The sequence below is a fragment of the Indicator indicator genome, chromosome 1, assembly GCF_027791375.1.
Source record: "Indicator indicator isolate 239-I01 chromosome 1, UM_Iind_1.1, whole genome shotgun sequence".
Classification (NCBI taxonomy): Eukaryota; Metazoa; Chordata; class Aves; order Piciformes; family Indicatoridae; genus Indicator; species Indicator indicator.
The window spans coordinates 92,655,176-92,677,677 of NC_072010.1; the positions used below are offsets into that span (position 1 = coordinate 92,655,176).

At 38.1% G+C, this 22,502-nt stretch overlaps 1 protein-coding gene across 2 annotated transcripts in view; it reads left to right on the forward strand.

Moving 5' to 3' along the window:
• STXBP5L (syntaxin binding protein 5L) overlaps positions 1-22,502 on the forward strand; it is a 211,833-nt gene that overhangs the window by 125,315 nt on the left and 64,016 nt on the right. For both annotated transcript variants that reach the window (XM_054383024.1, XM_054383032.1), the window contains exons 8-16: positions 284-407; positions 1,744-1,822; positions 2,003-2,157; positions 3,691-3,763; positions 5,520-5,667; positions 7,777-7,844; positions 8,996-9,036; positions 12,576-12,793; positions 16,693-16,865. In XM_054383024.1, the coding sequence (XP_054238999.1) occupies positions 284-407; positions 1,744-1,822; positions 2,003-2,157; positions 3,691-3,763; positions 5,520-5,667; positions 7,777-7,844; positions 8,996-9,036; positions 12,576-12,793; positions 16,693-16,865 (1,079 nt within the window). The remainder of the gene's footprint in view (positions 1-283; positions 408-1,743; positions 1,823-2,002; positions 2,158-3,690; positions 3,764-5,519; positions 5,668-7,776; positions 7,845-8,995; positions 9,037-12,575; positions 12,794-16,692; positions 16,866-22,502) is intronic.

The window sequence follows — 22,502 nt, forward strand, 5'->3', positions numbered from 1 at the left end:
TTTGACCTTAATACCTTGTTCCTTCAATTTTGGTCTGATTCAGTATAGATTTTCTTACATCCTAGTTCTATGTTAGCATTCAAAATGATTTGTTTTTCTTGACTAGCAGTAGATTGCATCCACTCGTTACTAAAGTACGCTGGGAATGGACTTCAGACATAAAAGAGCAATCCAACTGTTGATATACCATTAGATTAATATAATCCAAAATCATACATCAAAATATCATTAGTGTAAACACTGTACTCCATTCCAGTCTCAAGCTCTTCTTTCATTTCTGTAGGCTATTCATTCTGTTGCTTGGCATCATGAAGGCAAACAGTTCATGTGCAGTCACTCTGATGGCAGCTTGACCCTATGGAATCTGAAAAGTCCTAACAGACCATTCCAGACCACAATTCCACACGGTAATTTTGATGGTTAAAATGGTATAAATGAGGCCAAAAGGTGTTGACTGTGTTGCAAATCAATACACTACCTGGAGTACTGCATCCAGCATAAAAAGGGTATCAAGCAGCTGGAGCAAGTCCAGAGGAAGGCCACAAAGATAAGGTTGGAGCACCTCCCTTATGGGGACAGGCTGTGAGAGTTGGGGCTGTTCAGCCTAGAGAAGAGAAAGCTCCTGGGAGATCTTATAGCAGCCTTCCAGTACCTTAAGGGGGCCTGCAAGAAAGATGGGAAGGGACTTTTTACAAAGACTTGTAGTGATAAGATGCGAGGGAATGTCTTGAAGCTTGAGGAGGGTAGATACAGATTGGACATTAGAAAGAAATTCTTTACAGTAAGGGTGGTGAGCCACTGGAACAGGTTGCCCAGGGAAGTTGTGGATGTTCCCTCCCTGCAGGTGCTCATGGCCAGTTTGGATGAGGCCTTAAGTAACCTGGTCTAGTGGAAGATGCCCCTGCCTATGGCAAGGGGGGTGGTACTAGATGATCTTTAAGGCCTCTTCCAACCCAAACCATTCTGTGAGCCTATGATTACCAAGAAGCCTGGCTAAGGGGAGAGGGAAGAAGAAGGGAAGGCAAGTTCTGTGTTCTTAAAATTCCTAATTTATCATTTTTAGTCATAGAATTATGAAATAAATATGTATTATTTTTATAATACTTAAGCAGAGTTTCTTATGTCACAGCTTCAGTCCTCCCATCATGTCACTGTGTGCCTCTGAGAACATATTGGCTCCCTCAGCACTGTATCTTCCAGTCAAGTGGTTGTCATAAGCAAGCACAGGCTGTCCAAAGTAACAAACCCCAAATTGTTATGTTTTTGGTTTACAAGTGACTTCTCTCTAGCTGAAAGAAAGTGATGAGCCATAATTGACCAAGAATTCCTGAATTTCAATTGTACACTTCATTGAATTTTATCAGTGAACTAGTTTCACTCCAGAGCATGTAATATTTTGTCAAGAAAAGAAACTGAGTCAGTCTAAGAATGTAACTTAAGAAAGAATTAAGCTGTTTATGGCCATAATATAATCAGAAAAAAAAGGTATATATTGGTCAAATTCATTAATTATTAGCTAAGTGTCATCCTTGTCAGTAATCTGCATGGTTTTTAGATGTCTTTGATATGTGGTCTATGGTCCTTCAGATGTATGCAGCAGTAAAACCATAAAGCCAGAGCAGATGTAATTAATTTAGACAAATCCATATTTTATGGAAATAGGAACTAACACTCATCATCTTCTTAGCTTTAAAGTTCTATTAACATGACATTTTAATACAGTTTTCATCTTTCTTTTCTTAGGGAAAGTTCAAAGAGATGGAAAAAAACCTGAGTCTTGTAAACCAATTCTTAAAGTAGAGTACAAGACCTGTAAAAACAGGTATGTTCTTCATTCTGTAATTAGCTCAGTGTTCCATTCCAGTGTTAAAGTCCCTTCAGAATCTTCTTTGCTTTCTTTTTGAAAAGCTATTTCTTAGTCCTTAAAGGTACTAAACTTATAGTGCAAACTTGTATGGAACTATGTAAACTTATAATACTATGTTGTGTTTTTTTAATACAGTGAACCATTTGTCATATTTTCTGGTGGATTGTCATATGATAAGCCTTGTCGAAGACCAAGTTTAACAATCATGCATGGGAAAGCAATTACAGTTCTTGAAATGGATCACCCTATAGTTGATTTTTTAACTCTTTGTGAAACCCCATATCCAAATGGTGAGTTTATTCAGCGAAACACAGTTATGGAAAACACAAATGAAGTGATCTTCTCTCATACCTTCCCATTCCAGGGACTTCCAGTTGTCCCCATCTCAAGAAACCACATCACTGAAAGTACCTGGAAAGTACTTGTTTGCATTCTCAATATAGGAAGCAAGTAATAAGTGGACAATAAAGCATGCATAAATCTCCAAATATAACCTAGAAAGAAATGGGCTATTGTGAGGGAATATTGCTATTACTCAAACATATGTGCTTATATTTCTGACATGATGGTGAAAATCTACAGATTGCTAAATTATTGAAGATTGAACTATCACTTATCTGCAAAAAAGCTCTTACACTTCAGCCTAAAGTGAGCTATTAAAACTATTTTACTGCATATTGTAGGACTGCCGAGTGGTGAAGTACATCCAGAGAAAACTCCAGAAAGTTAATTAAGAAAGGTTGTAAGCCAAAAGTGAATTAAGTTAGCATTTTAATCCCTCAAGTAGAAAAGTAAAATAAATCTTACACACATGGCTAAATCACGTACGTATTTAAAACACTTAGTAAAAGCAAAATGTGTTTTTGTTTCAATGTTCACACAAAAGTTTAATTTTCAGTAATCAAAGTTTGTTTCGGCCTTCATTTAACTGTGTCAAGTACAAGTGACACTTCCCAAGAATAATATTTTGGAAGCCCTCCCCAGCTCACACTGTAACGTTTAAGATTTTTGGTTTAACCTGTTTTATTCATAGCCTTGTATATAAACAGGTCACAAATGTACATTTGTAGCTGTCCTGAAAGGAAGATAAATCAAGTGCTATCAATTTACTCAGCCTTTTGACATTAGCCATCACAGGAGAGTACTCTGAGCTTGCATATGCTGGAATTGTTTGCCACTGTTGAAAAGAGAGTCATAATTTCACATTTATATATTTTATGCATCAAAGGAAGCATTTGTTTTTTTTTTTATAAATGAGAAAAGCATTTAACAAAGAAACCAAACAGTATTATCTCCTAAAGTGTGTATGGGAGGAAGGAAGGTGTCAATATCTAAATTGAACAGAACAGAATTACAGGATTCCTTTGGAATTGCTTTGGAAATGAGGATATTCTGTATCAGTAAGCGATTTGGGCCGGCTGTTCTTAATCCGTTTTTGAAGAACAGTTCTACACAGTAGAAGTATTACTACTGGACAGCAAAAATACATTTTCTGTATAATAATTTGATTCAGCAATGCAGTGATACACACAACCTATGTTCTTTTTCTTTAATTTCAATATCCCATCTTCCTGGCAAGTTATAGTATGGCAATTCTACTTCTACTGTGTATGCCATCGACAGTAGTGGCCCAAAGTAATTTCTCAGTTGCTATCTGGCTCTGGTTTGCAGATATGTGTAGTTTGTGCATGTACTTGGGATTTCTACCTTAAAACTTTTGTTTAATGTACTGTGAATGATTAGAGAACATAAATATGTTTTGCTTTTTAAAAATGGCTATTAGGAGAGCTCCATGTCTTTTATACTTGATTCCTTGCTTACAGAATTTCAAGAACCCTATGCTGTAGTTGTGCTTTTGGAAAAAGATCTCATTGTTGTTGACCTGACTCAAAGCAAGTAAGTATGGAGTTTTGTATGAAGTTACTTGTGTATCTTAACTGTTATTATGCAATGTCATTTTAATATCCAATATCATTCACTCTTGGTAATAATTCACTCCATATGTTTACTGCTATTTTAAGCAACAATCTTAACCAACAAGAATTTATGATAATATTTGTTCTTAAGTTTGGGAATAAATTTAAATCTGTGGTCCATTCAGCATATCCATCAAACAGTGACTCAACATCAGAGTTAAGTAACGTTTGGTCACATGCTGAATTATGACCACAATCTGTGTTTTGGAAATCAGATTCAACTAATACATATATGCATGCCTAACCTCACTAGGCTCCACAGGGACAGCCTGATCTAACTGGAGCTGGCCCTGCTCAGTGTAGGGTGGGGGTTGGAGAAGATGACTTTTGAGTATCCCTTCTAACCCAATGCGATTTGTGAATCTGTGACTATCACTTAAGTATTTACTAGTGGATCTGTGGGATTATTTCATGATGCCACTGCTGGTTTAAATGTCAAATAGTCCTTTCACATCAGAGTTGATGTTCATATCAAAGAGGAACTGTGTCGTGGAACTATGTGCCATGGAATGCAGAATCCAATTCTTTATTGTGTTCTGCCTCCAACACTGCAAGTAATTTACATCTATGTTCACAGTCATACAACTAGAAACAGATTTTGCCCTTAGCATCTTGAAACATTTTGAGTGAACCATCTTCTGATCTTACTCACGTTCAAGAGTAATTCAAATAATCTCAGCGATATAAAATGGATGTAACTGAAATCAGAATCATTTTTTAATTGCAAATAACATTGCATAATGTGCCAGAAATGAAGCCTTCCTTCTTATCAAACTGTCCAAAGTGATGGAATTGAGAAATAAACTGAGACCTGCTTCATCTGTTATCACTGTTGTTCATTGTAGAATCAGTACTCTACCAAACCAATAAGCTAAGCTGCTCAACGTAAAATTCACAGTTGTATAAGTAATTCTTAGGTCATAATAAATATAATATCATAATATGTGGGGGACTGCAGCGGGTCCGCAGATTCCTTGCCTGAGAAAGAACAACTTGTCCTTGGGCAGATTACTGTGTATCAGTAAAGATATGGGAAGCTCCAGAGATGCAGGTGGTTTGCAACAACAGTGTCTGGGAAACCCCTAAGATAAGAGGAATCCTCCCATGTGTAATGTAACAGGAATAGCTATTTCCGTAGTGGGGTAGCAATAACCACTAAGAGTATTAAAAACAACTTGTTAACCAATTAGAAGTAGCCACAGTAGCATAGAAAACATATAAATGTGTGTTGTTAATAATAATAAAGTGTGCTCTATGCTTGATACTCTACTTGATCTGCAAGTTAAAGTGTGTACATGTCGTACTAGTCCGCCACAACGCAACAATAATATATATCCGTTTTCCTGAAGTGTCTATAAAATGTGTCATTTCTGCATAGATAAGGTTTTTGAGATGCTGGGAAATATTAGTTCATAATCATAATTCAGACAAGTAGCTTTGTTAGCCTTAGGAAGACTTCACATGAATGAGTGGTTCTGTTACAAGAGGATTCTTGTCACAGCAGTGGAATTTTTATATTTTTATTTGAATAATTACACGTATGTTTTAATAAATAAGGGAAAATGTATGTTATTAGTAATGACTTCAATTCTCTTGCATATTAATGTATAAGAATATGTTTCTTTCTATGTCTCAGTGTGTCACAGTGCTTCTAATAAATTGTCTTCCTTAACTAGTTTTCCAATCTTTGAAAATCCATATCCTATTGACATTCATGAGTCACCTGTTACCTGCACAGAATATTTTGCGGACTGTCCTCCAGATTTGATTCCTGTGCTCTATTCTGTAGGAGCAAAACATAAAAAGCAAGGATACAGCAATAAGGTAAACAAAACCAAATATATTAAAAAAAAAAAAAGAAATTAGATGTACAACCTATGCTTTTGTAACATCTTACAAAACTATTATAATTTTAGTTCTGTAATCGTCACTTTCAAAATGGTCTAACCAGCAGCTTAGCAGTATGTTTACAGCCTGTTATTTGTCCCTCAGAAACACCATCACTTAAGCATAACTATGAATTACTGTTACATAGGACTTTATTATTAGGCTCTGGAATTATGACAGATCAGACTCAGTTAAAAGAAAGCCATCGGTGTACAATTCAAATTCCAATGGATAAATTGTCTTAAAGAAAAAAATTAAAACGTTATCACTGAAAGAAGTTAGCAGAAGAGCCTCAATGAAAGTTGAGGGTTGACAGCATGTCTGTGAGGTTTTAATTAAACAGAGATACTAATAATTATTTTGCTGAGCTACCAAAGTCTTAACATAATGCTTTTAGGAACAGGACAAGCTGCAGAAATGATAGCAAGCAGAATTATTTTATGGAGTATTAGTCTGGTTTGTATTTTGACTTAAACTAATCCATCATAATAGGGGTTTTTTGTTTGTTTTAATGGGTAAGCAAATCAGACATTGTCAGGCTTTTATTCATATTAACTGAAGTATTCTCCTTGGAGCTGCCTTATTTTCCATGAACTGGAAGTTGCCTTATTTTCCATGAACTGGAAAGTGGGCTCTTCTTTTGGGTTTTCATTCAGCAAAGTACTTCAGAAAATATTTTTCCCAGTTATTTGAATCTGTCTGCTTATCTATCCTTGCCTAATATACACCATTTCCCAAAGTTTTCACCTCCTACCTGTATTCACTCTTATCCCCTTGCTTTATTTGTGCACATAGAAATATACACTCTGAATGTAGGTTGCCACTCATTTGCCACCCACCTATTTCTGTTTGTGTCACCCACAAACATCACTACATGGTTCCACAAAACCAGTTTTTGTCCCCAGTTTTCTTCCACCCACTCATGCTCTAGACACATCCTTACCCACTCTGCACATATTTTATTGTTCACATCCTATATCCATACAGGTCAGGCTTTAAGCCAGACCAGCATTGTGCTCTGCCAGCCTAGGCCAAGGAAGAGAATGGAAGTCTTGCCACTCTGTAATGGTTTAGCGCAAGGGCTAACTCCCTGCTCCCCCAACGCTAAGTGAGGGGAAAAGTAACACACAAAACTCAGGGTTTAGATAAAGAGATGAGTTTAATATAATATATCATAATTGCAATGGATAATTACGTTAGCTGGAAATCTAATTAATCTAATAATACAATGCATGATTACCTTAGCTTAGCCTATTTGCAGAAGAGCAGTGAAATACAGGGAAAAAGCCTGGCATAAAACAAAACCAAAATCAGAAGCTACCTGACCCCCACCCATTTCAATGCCATTTCCTGCAGAAAAGAGACCGTATGCAGGAAGCCAGAACCAAGAAGCCAGAACAGGAAGCCTCCCATGTTGCAGTCTGAACTTCAAGCCCCATAATACTTTGCTGCAGTTAGCACTTTCATTTTTTGAAGCTGGCATGACTGCAGCATGGTATGAATAACAGCAGCAGGTTCAACTCAATCCATGGCACTCTAGTAAAAAATATGCAGGAAGAGATGATGATTTCATATGTTCATGTGTTCATCTGTTCATAAAAGCTGCATTCGCTTATCTTGTATCTTGTGGCCTCTTGCTCAGGTATTTGTTTCTGGGACAATCTTTTCAGTAGTCTTTGTCCTCAAAATAGATTTTCAGTCTGTTCAGTGTCCTCTGGAAACTGCAAGAGCCCAGCAATCTGGAAAGAGTAGCCCAGCCTTATATGATTCCTTCCTCTAGTTCCTGTTTTGGGCTGTTGAGTGTTACCTGTGCAGAAATACTTTTAAAACATAGAGCTTTAATTGATCACAGAAAAACATGTTGTGTTTCAAAATGTTGGTAATATAATAATGTTAATAAGCTTTAAGCCTTGAATGCTACATGGTTTTGTTCCTTTTATGAATTGTGTTGCTTTTTTTGGAGGAAGATGTTGTTTAGTTTAAGAACTAACTAAGCAAGATTCATCGGAATTAGTTGTCATCTCTGCACACTTGTTGTTTGTTTAGGAGTGGCCTATCAGTGGTGGAGCATGGAACCTTGGAGCTCAGACATATCCTGAAATCATTATTACAGGGTGAGAATAAATCTGAGGATTGGTACTTTTAAAATGTTAGTGTCTACAGCTTTTGACCTTGGGTTAGCTATAGATAAGAGTTGACCCTTCACAAAATACCCATATCCTCTTCATTTGAGGTATGCAGTCTTTTCTCTTACACACAGTCATCACAGAAATTCCTATTTGCTGTAGAATACAGAGCTTTTTACTTGGGGATGGGCTACCATGAAGCACTGTCACTTGAGGCTCCAATATTAGACAGCAACTCTACATTCTTGGGAGACTGGGGTCTTTGGCAAGGAGAACTCAATGAAAGGGAATATTTCGGCCTTGAAGGGCATAGATAATAGCTTTTAAAAGGGGAATAGCTGTTTCTTCTATAGCTGTTGTCCTTTGGCCTTCTGGAGACTTTGTAACTGGGGATTGTTTGGGAATTCATCTAAATGTGCCAGCACTAGTGAGACTGTGGGGCACTGTGATGAATTTTACCATGTGAGTGGAGAAACAGCCCCATAACAAATAGATCTAGAAAGGCTCCTGAGCAATGCCTGATGGATTTTCACAGGGCTGTGCTGTAAAGCAGAAGCTGTTTAGCTTTGATGCACTGTGTTTTCCTCTGGTTATTACTTAACACTTTTAAAAACAAGATTATGATTTGTGCAATAAGGTGCTGAAGGGATTATTCTCATTTTAAACAGAAATGTCTTCTTTCCCCAGCATTAATTCAGGGGTGATTTTACATTGCTATAGAGAACACAGCTGTAAGGGATTAAGCAAAATGAAGTTCCCCTCTGTCTTTTCATAGTTCATTATACAAACTCAGTTTTAGGGTGCATAGGCTTTAGACTGGCTTACTGCAAAGCCAAAAGTGCTGTAATTTAAACTTGACATTAATGTCGGAATTCATTGCTTGCTGTTACAATCTTAAAATTCGCTGAGGCTTAGTTCTCTGTAGGAAATGCATGAACATGTGTTTTATTTACCTAATCAAACTAATAACAGAATATTTTCTTATAGTTATTATATGTATAACTATATACTGTCAGGAAGAGAATTATCATGTGAGCAAAATTTTTTCTGTTTATTGTTTTCATTTGCTGAAAGTAGAATAAAGTAGTTTTACAATTGCATCTTGTTTTAACACATTAATTTTTTATATTTCTTTTAAGCCATGCAGATGGATCAGTAAAGTTTTGGGATGCTTCTGCCAGTAAGTTTCTAAGTTCGCTTTTATATAATGCTGACAAGTCACATACACACATAGAGAGAGGTATATCATGATACTTAACTGAATGAGAAGTAATACCTGTAATTATATTAAGAGTAATAAGGTGAAATTCAGCAAATTTTTACTACATTAAGGAAAAAGCCGGTGCTGATGAGGTATGTTAGATAGAAAAGAAGGAAAAAGTTTAAGAGGAAATAAAACCCACATCCAGCATACCAAAACCTATGAAGGATGAAGTGCTAGTAAAAAAAATCCCTAGAGCATAATCTTCTTCTGTGTATAAAAGAGTGGGCACACTCTTATATTCGGTTCCACTTCACATTCAGTTCCAGTTGAAATGCCTCTTCTATTCTGAGTACAAACTAATAATTTTTACAGCTAAGTAAAACGTAAATATTAAAATAATACATCTCAGAACACGTCTAATCAGGCAAAGAGGGAAAAGACCCTAACACTTTCCTTGTCTGGTCTCAAGCTTCAGAAAGTAATTGTGAAGAAGCATTTGCATTCATCCTAGCAGGAATAAAGCTTCAGAAAATACTTGTGTACATTCTAGCTATAAGTACACATATCAAACCCAGCATTTCCCCCTACAGACAATACATATGATACTCATTAGGAAAATATATTTATTAAATATATATGTAGATTTTGGTTGAAAGGTCAAATATTCTGGTTCAAATACTGTGACTCTGCTTTGCGAAAGCTACAGTAGAGTTGCCTTGTATTCTGTCTCTTCTGTGGTACAGGAATACCTGGGTAGAATACCTCTTTTATGAGGTATCAGTCTCTTAAAAGAGAGTGTGAAAGACACTTCAGTATGAGGTGTTAGCCATAGAAAGATTTAATTTGATCCTAATGACCAGTCTGTAATGGTGGCATGAAGAGAGTATATAATACTTAAACTACCTGCTAGTTCCACCTTGTGCCACAGAATTGTAGTTTTTCATACAGATAAAGTTTCTAGCCACATCCATGGAATGTTTACAAGACTTTAATGTCAGCTACACCTGATGACAGTGTGAGGTAGTTCTCTTTTTGCCCAATTCCAAATGTTTTTACTCATTGGGATGGACCAGGAGAAAATGAGGATTTCCAAATCCTCATTTCACAAAGAAATTCTACATAGACATGTCAGCTGAACATGACTATGAGGGGTTTTGTTGTTGTTGCTATGCAATTTGTATTTTTGGAAGTGGAGAACAAAGACTTACATGCTTGTTAGCGTTTACATCCTCCAGTGTTTTCAGTAATGGTGAAGACCGGAAATTTAAAAAAAAAATATTTTTTTTTATTAAGTCAATAGGAGTTTATCTGCAAATGCAGAAATTTGGGAGAGCTTAAATATGAACAACAATAGGATAACAATGTTATTTAGAGAAGTAATGTGAGGCATTACACCTTGTATTGTGTATGTTTCATTACATACTTAGACTTTTAAAAAGAAGATGCAAATAGAGGCGTTAAAGCCAGGGTGAGACAATACAGACCATTTCAAGACCCCAAAGCATTTAGTGCATACACTGCAGAGGAACCAATGTGTAAGTCATTTCTTTTAGAATTCTGGCAGGAATGAGAAAAAAATTCTCACAGGAAGTACAAACATAACCCCCTAATCAGTATGTACATGCTGCAATAGGAATTCTCCTTAGAGGTAAAAGTTTAGATGATCATGAGTATTTCACAATCCCTTCAACAGTAATGGTACTTTCAGTGCTTCTCTGATGGCCTGCTTTTAGTCCTGCCTTTCAGGGCATGTACTGTGTTACTGGTACTGTACTTGTCACTTTTCATATATAAGATTTTAATTATTACAAAGTTTTATTATGCACAGATTCTTAACCTTTTTAATAAAGTTCAAATCTTATTTGAGATTTCATAGCAAACATTACATCATACTGGTATTTGAAGGCATAAAATGCTTTGCTTTTAGACACAGTTTAATGGCATCATTTTGTAATCTGAAAGCATAGATTTGTGGGGGAAAAGGGTATTACTAAGCCACTGAAGCAGTTTTCCAAATGCATCTTTGCTTGAAAGCTATTGCTGGTTCTTTTTTGCCTTTGTGGAGATGGAACCTAGTAATTCACAGAAGCAGAGAGAGTCTCACCTCATACATGTGCCCTTTGATTCTGTAGTTCTTCCAGTCCTGGTGTGCATAGACACGTGATGGCTGATTTGAAGTGCCACTCTAGCTTTGCCACCCTAGAATACCAGGATTTAAGGGCATCCTGAGGCCTCTTTCACTGCCACAGGAGGCAGGAAGAATTATGCATTCATTACAGAAGCATTTGCTGCAATTTGTGAAAAATTGGTAGTATTATATATGCTAAAACTTTCATAGAATCATAGAATAATTTTGATTAGAAAAGAACTTTAACATTGCCTCCAACCATCAACCCAGCACCACCACAGCCATTAAACCGTGTCCTGAAGGGCCATGTCTATTCATTTTTTAATGCCTCCAGGGATGGTGACTCCACCAGCTCCCTAGGCAGCCTGTTCCAATGCCTGACCACTCTTTCAGTAAAGAAATTTTCCCTAATATCCAAACTAAACCTCTCCTGGCACAAGTTAAGACCATTTCCCCTCATCCTATTTCAATAATATAAAAAATCGTATATGCTAAAATTCTTGAAATATATCTGCACTTCAAAATGAAAATGTAATTTTGCTTGTCATCTGGTTACATAACTAAAGCACCATTCTCTCATCTTTTTCTTGCTCTAATTAGACAAGCTAGCTAGATTGATCTAGTACACAACTGCACTAACGTACATAACAGTTTGGCCTTTATAGGTACTGGGCCTGAGTGATTTTTTTTTTCTGACCTTATGCAGTTATCAATTAATGCCACTGATAAATCAATATAAAAGTAGTAAAAAACAAGGAGGAATGTCAGTGAAACAAAATGGGATTAATTATAACCTCTCCTTCACCTCTGAAATTCATGTCAGTGGAGTTCTATTCTTGCCAAAAGCTTCTGGATAGGAAGGCTTTATAAACAGGTATCAATATAGATATTATTCAAGAAATTAAAAACATTTTAGAACTCTTCATTGTTCAAAAAGTCTTTGTGTTGCCCAGGTCACCAAAATACTTTCCTAATGTCTTCTTCTGAAGTGGCATGCAGTCTTTACATTCTAACAAGACAGTAACCTCAGAAAAATGAAATCTTAGGTTTGTATCTCATTAGGAGAACAGTACCATTATCAGAGCCGCTCTGTAACATTCAGCGTAAGCCTAATTATGCACGTAACAGTTGACTGACACCTCTGGCATCCTGTCCCAGAAAGTACTAAGAATTTTTTCACAAATACCTATTTTGGAAGTATTAAATGCATATCTTAACAGTACTGTGCAACAGAATAATACCTGTATTGTATAATACCCATCTTCTTCTTCTCTTCATAAGATTCTTTATTATGCTATAATGAAAAGAGAATGGGAACCGAGGAATTTTTATATCTGATTTGCTTCATGTTGGTCAGTATTTTTTAATATGTTTTAATATATTCCAGTTACTCTGCAGATGTTGTACAAATTAAAAACGTCAAAGGTCTTTGAAAAACAGAAACAAGGAGAAGGAAAAGCAACAGCTGAGATTGTGGAAGAAGATCCTTTTGCTGTTCAGATGATGTACTGGTGTCCTGAAAGCCGAATTTTCTGTGTGGCAGGGGTTTCTGCCTATGTGGTTGTTTACAGGTTCAGCAAACATGAAGTAAATACTGAAATTGCAGTAAGTCCTTCGTAATTTTCCTCTCTTATAAAAGAACATAATTTCTAAGTGAAATTGTCTTGCTGTGTCTGCTCATATTCTGAAGTAAAATTAATATCAAGCTGTACAAGATATAGATTTAGGGACATTCTATTTCAAACCTTTTGACTGAAATCTTGATCCTACTAAAGTTAGTGAAAATAACTGAGGTTTTGATAGCAAAGTGCCTACTTTTTTGCTTTAATAGTAACAACCAGAACAGACTTCAGACAGTTTGCTTTTCAGACTTTATGGTACAGCAAATCTCTGTTGTATTTATCTGCTCTAAAAATACTGGCTGCTCTATGTTATTGTTAGATAATGTACACTGTGTGCTTACATAATAGTGCTCTTTTTAACTCAAGTATTAAATCTCTTTAATTTATGCTCATAGCATTAGTACCCCAAGGGAACTGGAAATTGTCACTGGCTTTAATAATATTTCAAGAGCTGATTCTTTTTCTAGCTTATGCTGACTTTATTTCCTAAAAAATGGACAGTATATGAAATGCCAGATTATTTATGGCCAAGCATGTTATAATTTCCCAAGTGTTATGTTGCTTTTTCCTGTTCAAATACTTCTTTTTATGTCTTCATGTCTTGAGAAGTCACCTTATTTCATGTAGAACCATACAGTTAATGTTCTTTTAACTGCACTGCAGTCGCTTTGTACTTACAGCAAGACTGACTTTGGTTTAAACCTTGCATTTTTGCACAGGAGCCACAACCACTGCTAACAGTGTGTCTGGACAGCATTTATAATGTAAAACATTCTTCCTGAAGTCAAAGTTGTTTAACAAAAGACTACTCTTAAGGCAAAGCCAAACTAAACATGACTACCTCTCTAGGCTTGCCATTCTGTGGTGCTGAAGACCAGTTTGCATCTCAAAACACTCTCAGCAGAAACCATTTCTTTGTGTCAGCCAGTGCTCAGCGAACCCCAGGGAATCACTCAAAAATCTCTCTTCTATTTTCCACCTTTCCCAATTACAGCTCTTTTCCTTTCCACACTATTTTCATGTACTTTAGAAAGTCTATAGCTCAGCAAAAACATGTCATTTTTGGCCTGTAGCCATGTGCCATCTGGTAAGGAAATTCATTACCTATAGCTCTTCCATGGTTTTCCTCTTATTTTTTTCTTCAAGAAGCAATTATGAAGCAAGCTGAATGTATCATTTCAGGAATGTTTTAAAACTAATGAACAGTAATTTCACATTACTGACCAGTTCCTGTATAATGGTACTAAAATTACTAAACTTTTGTATTTATACATTATTCCATAGCAAATGCCTCTTATCTCTTATTACCTAACATTTAATTTCTTTATTTTCCTGTCTTCTACTTTTGTGGCTGATTTTATCAGAACTGGTATTTTCTATTTTATTATGTGCTATTTGACAGTGTCTCAAATCTTATCTGTAATTCAGAAGCATTTGTATGAGGAATTGTCCTCTAAAGAGTTGCTTTAATATTATCTAATCTTCGTGGCATAGTCACCGATTCCCCTGGGTTTTGTGAATCCCTGAGATGGGCCTCATCCTTTCTGCATTTGTGCTGCAGGCATCCAAGTCTTCACTCTTAAATATTATTTTTTTAATAAAAAGTGTGGAAAACTCTGTTGGAATAAGTAGATGACTTCAGGCTGTCTAGCTATGTCTATACCGAGACTGCACTGGTCAGTCTCAGAATCTCTCTGCTGCCTGAGGTGAATCCAGGTTCTAGTGCATAGTGTCTTCCTTCTCCAGCAGCCAGCCTGAACTTACCTTGAGTTCAAAATGCAAATCCCAACATTTTAAAGACCACATGTTGGTCTGCCTGATGTAATGTTATTGCTGTGGTAAATAGGAAGGATGGAGTCTACTCAAAGGTTTCTCCATGCAGCAGGGAAGTCTGCTGCTGAATATGTCCCAGAGGCATATATTTCCTTAATGGAAGTATTATATGCATCATCAATTATCAGCTTCTGGAGGCAGGTAGTAAGTGTGAGACAATCTTGGAATCATGCAGTTTTGTAAAAAGCATTTGTTCCTGTTGTTCTGAATCTGATCCATCCTATCTAGGTATCTATTAAACATGATCACTTCCACAGTGATCAGTCTTCTCTCAGGGAATCTCTTTTACAAAGCCCTGCAGAAGAACCATAGGAAAAAGGTTTACACTAATTTGAATGTAGAAAGGAAAATCCATGAGCCTGGTAGTGGAATCCTCAAAATAAATTGGTACAATTGGTACAAAAATAAATTGGTACAATAAAGTGGTACAGGTCTGTACCACTTCCAAGGTCCAACCAAAGCAGGGACCAAAACATAAAAAAAATCTCAGCCATGTTATTAGTCTACATTTCCCCTTCTCGCTGCAAATGGATGATAGTTAGAACTTCACAAAATGAATTTTAGTAGAAAAAGGAAGACACACAGAAAAATGTCCAAAGATGCACTTCTAATATGGCAAGCAGAAGAAAATGCTCTTCAACAGTTACTCCAGTCTTACATGAAAATTAAACAGCATTACAAATTGTTTCAGTCAGCAACAGCTACTTCCAGGAGATTAGATTTTCCTCAGCTCAATATTTCACTCATTAGTCTTTGAATGCAAATGGTGACCATAGGTTTCTTTAGCTGATTCAGGCAAAAAAATATCAGTGGATTTTACAAGTAGAAAACAAGTGATATTTTGAGAAAACACTCTTTCTCTTCTGGTTTAGCAGAATCACTTCTTTCTGAAATCTTATGTTTTAACACAGTGGTTGAGAAACAGGACAGCCTTCAATTCTGATTTTTATCTCCCTAACCTCACAAAATCTAGGTATTTTCATAATCTCCATTCTGGTACATGTGATGTCTCAGTGGGAGATCACTAATTAAAATGGAATTTTCAGTGTCTACATCTGCAATTGCTACGGATCACTTGAAAGTAACAGCACCAAAATTACTATTCAGCCAGTAATCCCAAGACCTTCTCTCTTTAAGGGATGTACCTTGTTTCATTTTCAAAATGGGGATCTCCTTCAATAATTAATGAGGTAGAAAGAATTGCCCAATATTTACTGTGATTCTCAGATTTGATCTCACATCTCTAGATTTGAGTTCTCTATCTAGTTTCCTCTGTGTTTTGGAATCCTTCGGTTAAGGTTTCCTGAATTAATGGAAAGAACTGAAGGGAGTTTGGGCCTGGTTGGTCATCTTTTCTCCATCTGGAGAGCCTAGAAAGAAAGCAACAAGTAACTAGTTTGAACTTTGCTTTCCAGAATCCATCAAACTCATATTCAGTCTAAGAAATACAGAACTCTCTGCTCTGTTATTTCTGATTTCCTGACTCTCACCTCTGGACAAATGAAGTTCATCCATCAGTACTACCCATACTGTTGCTCTTCTGATCTCTGGCTACAGTCTAACTTGCAGAGACTCTGTTGTACTAGGAAATGAGGAGGCAAAGTTGATATCATTCTTTTAATGAATTTGCTTAGGAAAAAGATATCAGAAAATAGGCAGAAATTTTCATGACATTTATCCTGAGACCTTCTTCTTGTACCAAAATATTTATTTTGGGATGAGCGATTAACTTCTCTTTTCATGATAAATTCTGGAAAGCTAGGTTCTTGCCTTTCACTTAAAATAAAAGGCTTGAATCCAAGTTAGCACTGGAATATACCTATGTATTTCTCAGTAAGCACCAGGCAGAGGACTAGTTCCTATTTGATTTTTCTGTTAGGCTGCATAAATAACAAATTACAGTATTATTTGCCTGCAAATGATAATGATAAATGGGGGGTGGGGGTGGTGGTGGTAATTTTTTAAAGAGGCTTACTGATATTTATTTGAACATAACAAAACTTTCAGCAGCTTCATTAAATTATAACTAAACTTTTTTATTTATTGAAGTCTTTAGAGGTACGACTTCAGTATGAAGTAGAAGATATCATTACTCCTGAACCAGAAACAAATCCTCCATTTCCAGATGCCTCCTCCCAGCTTCCTTCTTTAAAGAGCCTTTCAGGCAGTACCAACACTGTAGCATGTGAAGGAACAATGAAGGATAGTATCCCATGTCTTAGGTAAGTCTATGCTGTTGGTCAAAGATTTGTCTTTCTACAAAGCATTCCTATGTGTGTGTTCTAATTGTTCAGCTCTCCAAAAAAAGAAGTTAATTGTAAGTGTGTGACACAAATGAGAAGAAACCAGTGTATGGAACAAGCACCAGAATTAAGGCAAAATAATTAACAAGGGATTTTAAAGGCTCGAAGTAATTATGTGTAAGATAAACTCTTGCAGTAAAGGGTTGATTGTAATTTCCAGCATGATCTAAGAGTAAATCTTCACCTCATACCCACAAATTTGAATGGAATAAGAGCACTACAGGATAAATCAAGGACTTTCTGAGGAACTGGTTTGGGTTTTTTTTTTAATTCACAAAGAGATTTCCATAAATCAGACATGTGCAAAGCTTTCCCTCGTTTACTAATTAGCGTGACAATAATAATCATGAAAGAAGTATATGCATTTTATGGTAAGGGATGGAAACTGTGTTGATACTCATGAAATAATCTTTAAAAGATACAATGTATGGAAGTGTGTGTGTGTGTCTTCTTTAGAAATAAGCAAGTTGTCTGATGGAGTACACATTGGTACTATTGGGGGTAGATGAGTATGTTCTTACTAGTAAGGCAGATAAATTATCAGTTTGAATAGTTTCAAAAAAGGAATTACATGCAAACTCCATAAACTGTAATTTTCCAGCAATTACAGTGCACTGCTGGTAACAATTGCTCTCATTTTAGTAATTTCATTATTATTTCAGTCTAATTGTTATTAAATATTTTTAATGCCTCAGTCATTTCAAAAGCAGTTTAAACGAACATTGCCTGGCTTTGCAGATACTTAGGGCCGTTGAGCTTCATGCAAATAGCATGACAATTTAGAAGCACTGTTGTTTCATTGTTCTTGTAAAATGAACAGTATATTTGGCATCCTGTTTGTTTGTCTGCTTCATTCAGTCACACAGTTGAACCTCAGACCTCAGTTTAATCATAAATGTAAACCATGGAAATCAAAATCACAGTCTCACAGTGTATCAGAGGTTGGAAGGGACCTCAAGAGATCATCAGGTCCAACCCCCTTGCCAGAGCAGGATCACCTAGGATAGTCTGCACAGGAATGCATCCAGGTGGGTTTTGAAAGTCTCTAGAGAAGGAGACTCCACAACTCCCCTGGGAATCCTGTTCCAGTGCTCTGTCACCCTCACTTTAAAGAAGTTTCTCCTCATGTTGAGGTGAAATCTTCTATGTTCTAGTTTAAACCCATTGTTCCTTGTCCTATCACTGTGTACCACCAAAAAGAGCCTGGCCCACTCCACTTGACACCCACCCCTCACATATTTATAGACATTGATCAGATCCCCTCTCAGTCTTCTCTTCTCAAGACTAAATAGCCCCAGGGATCTCAGTCTCTCTTCATAGTGGAGATGCTCAAGTCCCCTAATCATCCTAGTGCCTCTCTGTTGGATTCTCTCCAGCAGGTCTCTGTCTTTCTTGAACTGGGGAGCCCAAAACTGGACACAGTATTCCAGGTGTGGTCTCACCAGGGCAGAGGAGAGAGGTAGAAGAACTTCCCTAGACCTGCTGGACACACCTTTCTTAATACATCCCAGGATACCATTGGCTCTCTTGGCCACCAGGGCACATTGTTGTTCCATGGAGAACTTGCTGTCCACCAGCACTCCAAGGTCTTTCTCTGTGGAGCTGCTTTGCAGCAGGGCAACCCCTAATCTGTACTGGTGCCTGTTGTTATTCCTCCTCAGATGCAGGACCCTGCGCTTGTCCTCATTAAACTTCATGAGGTTTGCCTGCACCCAGCTCTCCAGCCTGTTGGATGGCTGCACAGCCTGACAGGTGTCAGCCAACCCCCCCAGTTTTGTATCATCAGCAAACTTGCTGAGGGTACTCTCAATCCCTTCATCCAGGTTGTTGATAAAGATATTGAACAAAACTGGACCCAGTACTGATCCCTGGGGATCACCATTTGCCACAGGCCTCCAAGTTGACTCTGTGCCACTGATGATGCCTCTGAACTCTGTTGTTGAGCCAGTTTGCAATCCACCTCACTGACCAGTCATCTATGCCATATCTCCTGAGCTTTTCTATGAGGATGTTATGGGAGACTATATCAAAAGCTTTACTGAAGACAAGATATATGACATCCACAATAGAAAAGGTAGAGGAGTTAATAAAAAAATCCCAATGTGAAATTTGTTTACGACACTGAAATCAGCAAGAATGCAGTTGATTATTTCTGTGGCTAAGATTTTCTATAAAGGGATTATTATTTGGTCTGAGAAGGAGAGGAAATGTTGATCTTGGATACAGAAAAGCTGTAGTGAACTAGCAGAGGTTCTGCTGGTTGATTTTTAGTAAGTTTGCATAACTGCATATAATCTCACATTAAAGTGGCCAATTGATTTTTCTTTTCCTGTTTTACACAAAGTAAATGTAAATATTTTGACAGCAAAGTGACTTTTCAAAGTCAAAGTAATTATAGCACTAGAACTGCTGGCATATTCCCTCTTACATTTTAATAAAACAGTACTATGTACACTCTCACCCTTTTCAATAGGGAAAGGCATATAAATAACCACTTTTCCCCCCCAAATCCTAACTGGATCCACACTCCTCATCTGTCAAAAAACTTCTGTTGTAAGTAGAATTATTATGATAAAATGGAAGTAGTCCTGGAAACACAGAAAATACATCGTCCCTGTGCTTCTCAGGGTGGAGGAGGTAGAAAGGTTGGGAATGAAGGAGTAAAGTTGGGGAAAAGGGGAGGTGAGGGACAGATATTTCTTACCATCTAACTTTATCTTAATTGGTAATAAATTAATTTTCCCCAAGGTGAATCTGTTTTGTCTGTCACTGTAATTGGTAAATAATCTCCTTGCCCTATCTCAACCCATGAGCTTTTTGATCTTGCTTTCTTCCCCCGTGCTATTGAGAAGGAGGATCGAGAGAGCAGCTAGGTGGGAATCTGACAACCAGCTGAGGTTAACCCAGCACAAGTATTGAAGTCTTATTAAGAAATTAGTCCTTAAGCTTTAAGAGCTTTTCCAAAAAGTATCTTCAAGTGCTTCTACTGCTAACACTGAGCTGGAGATTTTATCTCCTGGTGTCATAATGTACATCCATGTCCAGTCTTTTTTCATGCTCTGTATCAGACCATGAATGTATGAGAATATTGCACAGTCCTCTGTTCATCATAACATCTGCCAGAATTAGAACACTGTTTGCTTTGTACGTTGCCCATTGTCCTGATAGAATTGCCTTGTTCAGAACTTTTGCCCCAGTGTCATTCTTTGGCTGTGTTTTACTTCATTTTATTCCCATTTTCTGCATCTATTTTCAATTTTCTGAGATTGCTGGTAGCCCTATTTGCTACCAAGGCTTCCATCTGAACAGATGCAGTCAACAGCTACAAAAAACCTGAAAGACTGTTTGAATATCTTCTATTGCTTCTGGATAAAAATTAGTTGCCTTTTTTTGGTGTCTGTCCCATGATCTTTTCAGCAGTGTAGGCCAAAGCTTCTTGGAAAGCTTGCTGAGTAACATCACAGTCACATTCCAGAGGCAGTCTGCATCATCAAGAGCCATCTAAGATCTTTACGATCCAGTACCTAGGATAATAGTGCTTAAGTTATTTATGGTAGAGATATATGTACAAAGAAGTGCTTATAGCAAAAAGAAATAGTTATGGGAAAACCTGCAGTTCCTCAGAATGAATTGCCTGTGTCTGTATTAACTGTCTACTCTTCTTCCTCTCCCGATTCTTAGTCTTCCTTTAGGTACTATTTTTCACAGGGGTAGATGATTAGATGTGATAGACTATGTCCTGTCATGACTCTGCAGAGGGTTGCAATATAAGCAGTCTCACTATTTACAGTTACAGTAAAACCACACTGGCTAGTGGGCTTTATGTATAAATTACTACCTAGAGTATGAATGTACTAATTAATAACCTGAATACCACAAAATATTATAGAATCATAGAATCAGTCAGGGTTGGAAGGGACCACAAGAATCATCTAGTTCCAACCCCCCTGCCATGGGCAGGGACACCTCACACTAGATCAGGCTGGCCAGAGCCTCATCCAGCCTGGCCTTAAAAACCTCCAGGGATGGGGCCTCAACCACCTCCCTGGACAACCCATTCCAGGCTCTCACCACTCTCATGGGGAAGAACTTCTTCCTCACTTTCAGTCTGAATCTCCCCACTTTCAGCTTTATTCCATTCCCCCTAGTCCTATCACTACCTGATATCCTAAAAAGTTCCTCCTCAGCTTTCTTGTAGGTCCCCTTCAGATACTGGAAGGCCACAATAAGGTCACCTCAGAGCCTTCTCTTCTCCAGACTGAACAGCCCCAACTCTTTCAGTCTGTTCTCATAGGAGAGGTGCTCCAGCATTCTGATCATCCTGGTGGCCCTCCTCTGGACACGTTCCAGCATGTCCATATCCCTCTTGTAATAGGGACTCCAGAACTGGATGCAGTACTCCAGGTGTGGTCTCACCAGAGCTGAGTAGAGGGGGAGAATCACCTCCCTTGACCTGCTGGCCACACTTCTCTTGATGTAGCCCAGGATCTGGTTGGCTTTCTGGGCTGCAAGTGCACATTGACAGCTCATGTTGAGCTTCTCGTCCACCAGCACCCCCAAGTCCCTCTCCTCAGGGCTGTTCTCCAGCCAGTCACTGCCCAGCCTGCATTTGTGCTTGGGATTGCCTCGACCCAGATGCAGGACTCTGCACTTGGACTTGTTGAACCTCATGAGGTTGGCTTGTGCCCACCTCTCCAGCCTGTCAAGGTCCCTCTGGATGCCATCCCTTCCCTCCAGCGTGTCTGCTGCACCACACAGCTTGGTGTCATCAGCAAACTTGCTGAGGGTGCACTCAATGCCACTGTCCATGTCACCAACAAAGATGTTGAACAAGACTGGTCCCACGACTGATCCCTGAGGAACTCTGCTTGTCACTGGCCTCCACTGGGACGTGGAGCCATTGACAGCCACTCTTTGGGTGCAGGCATCAAGCCAGTTCTTTATCCATCTCGTGGTCCACCCATCAAACCCATGTGTCACCAGTTTGGAGACCAGGATGTGGTGTGGGACAGTGTCAAAGGCTTTGCTCAGGTCCAAGTAAATGACATCAGTTGCTCTCCCCTCATCTATTAATGTTGTGACCTGTTCATAGAAGGCCACCAGGTTTGTCAGGCAGGATTTGCCCTCAGTGAAGCCATGCTGACTGTACCCAATCACCTCTTCACTATTCTTCTGTCTCAGCAGTGCCTCCAGGAGAATGTGCTCCATGATCATACCAGGCACAGAGGTGAGACTGACTGGCCTGTAGTTCCCTGGTTCTTCCTTCTTCCCCTTTTTGAAAATGGGAGTTATGTTTCCCCTTTTCCAGTCAGTGGGGACTTCCCCAGGCTGCCAGGACTTTTGGAATATAATAGAGAGGGGTTTAGCAACCTCATCTGCCAGTTCTCTGTACCCGTGGATGTATCCCATTGGGTCCCATGGACTTGAACATTTTCAGGTTCTTCAGGTGATCGCGAACCTGATCTTCACTCACAGTAGGCAGTTCTTCCTTCTGGTCCCTGCCATTAGCTTTCATGACTATTCCAGGAGTGTGGCTGGAGGCCCTTGCAGTGAAGA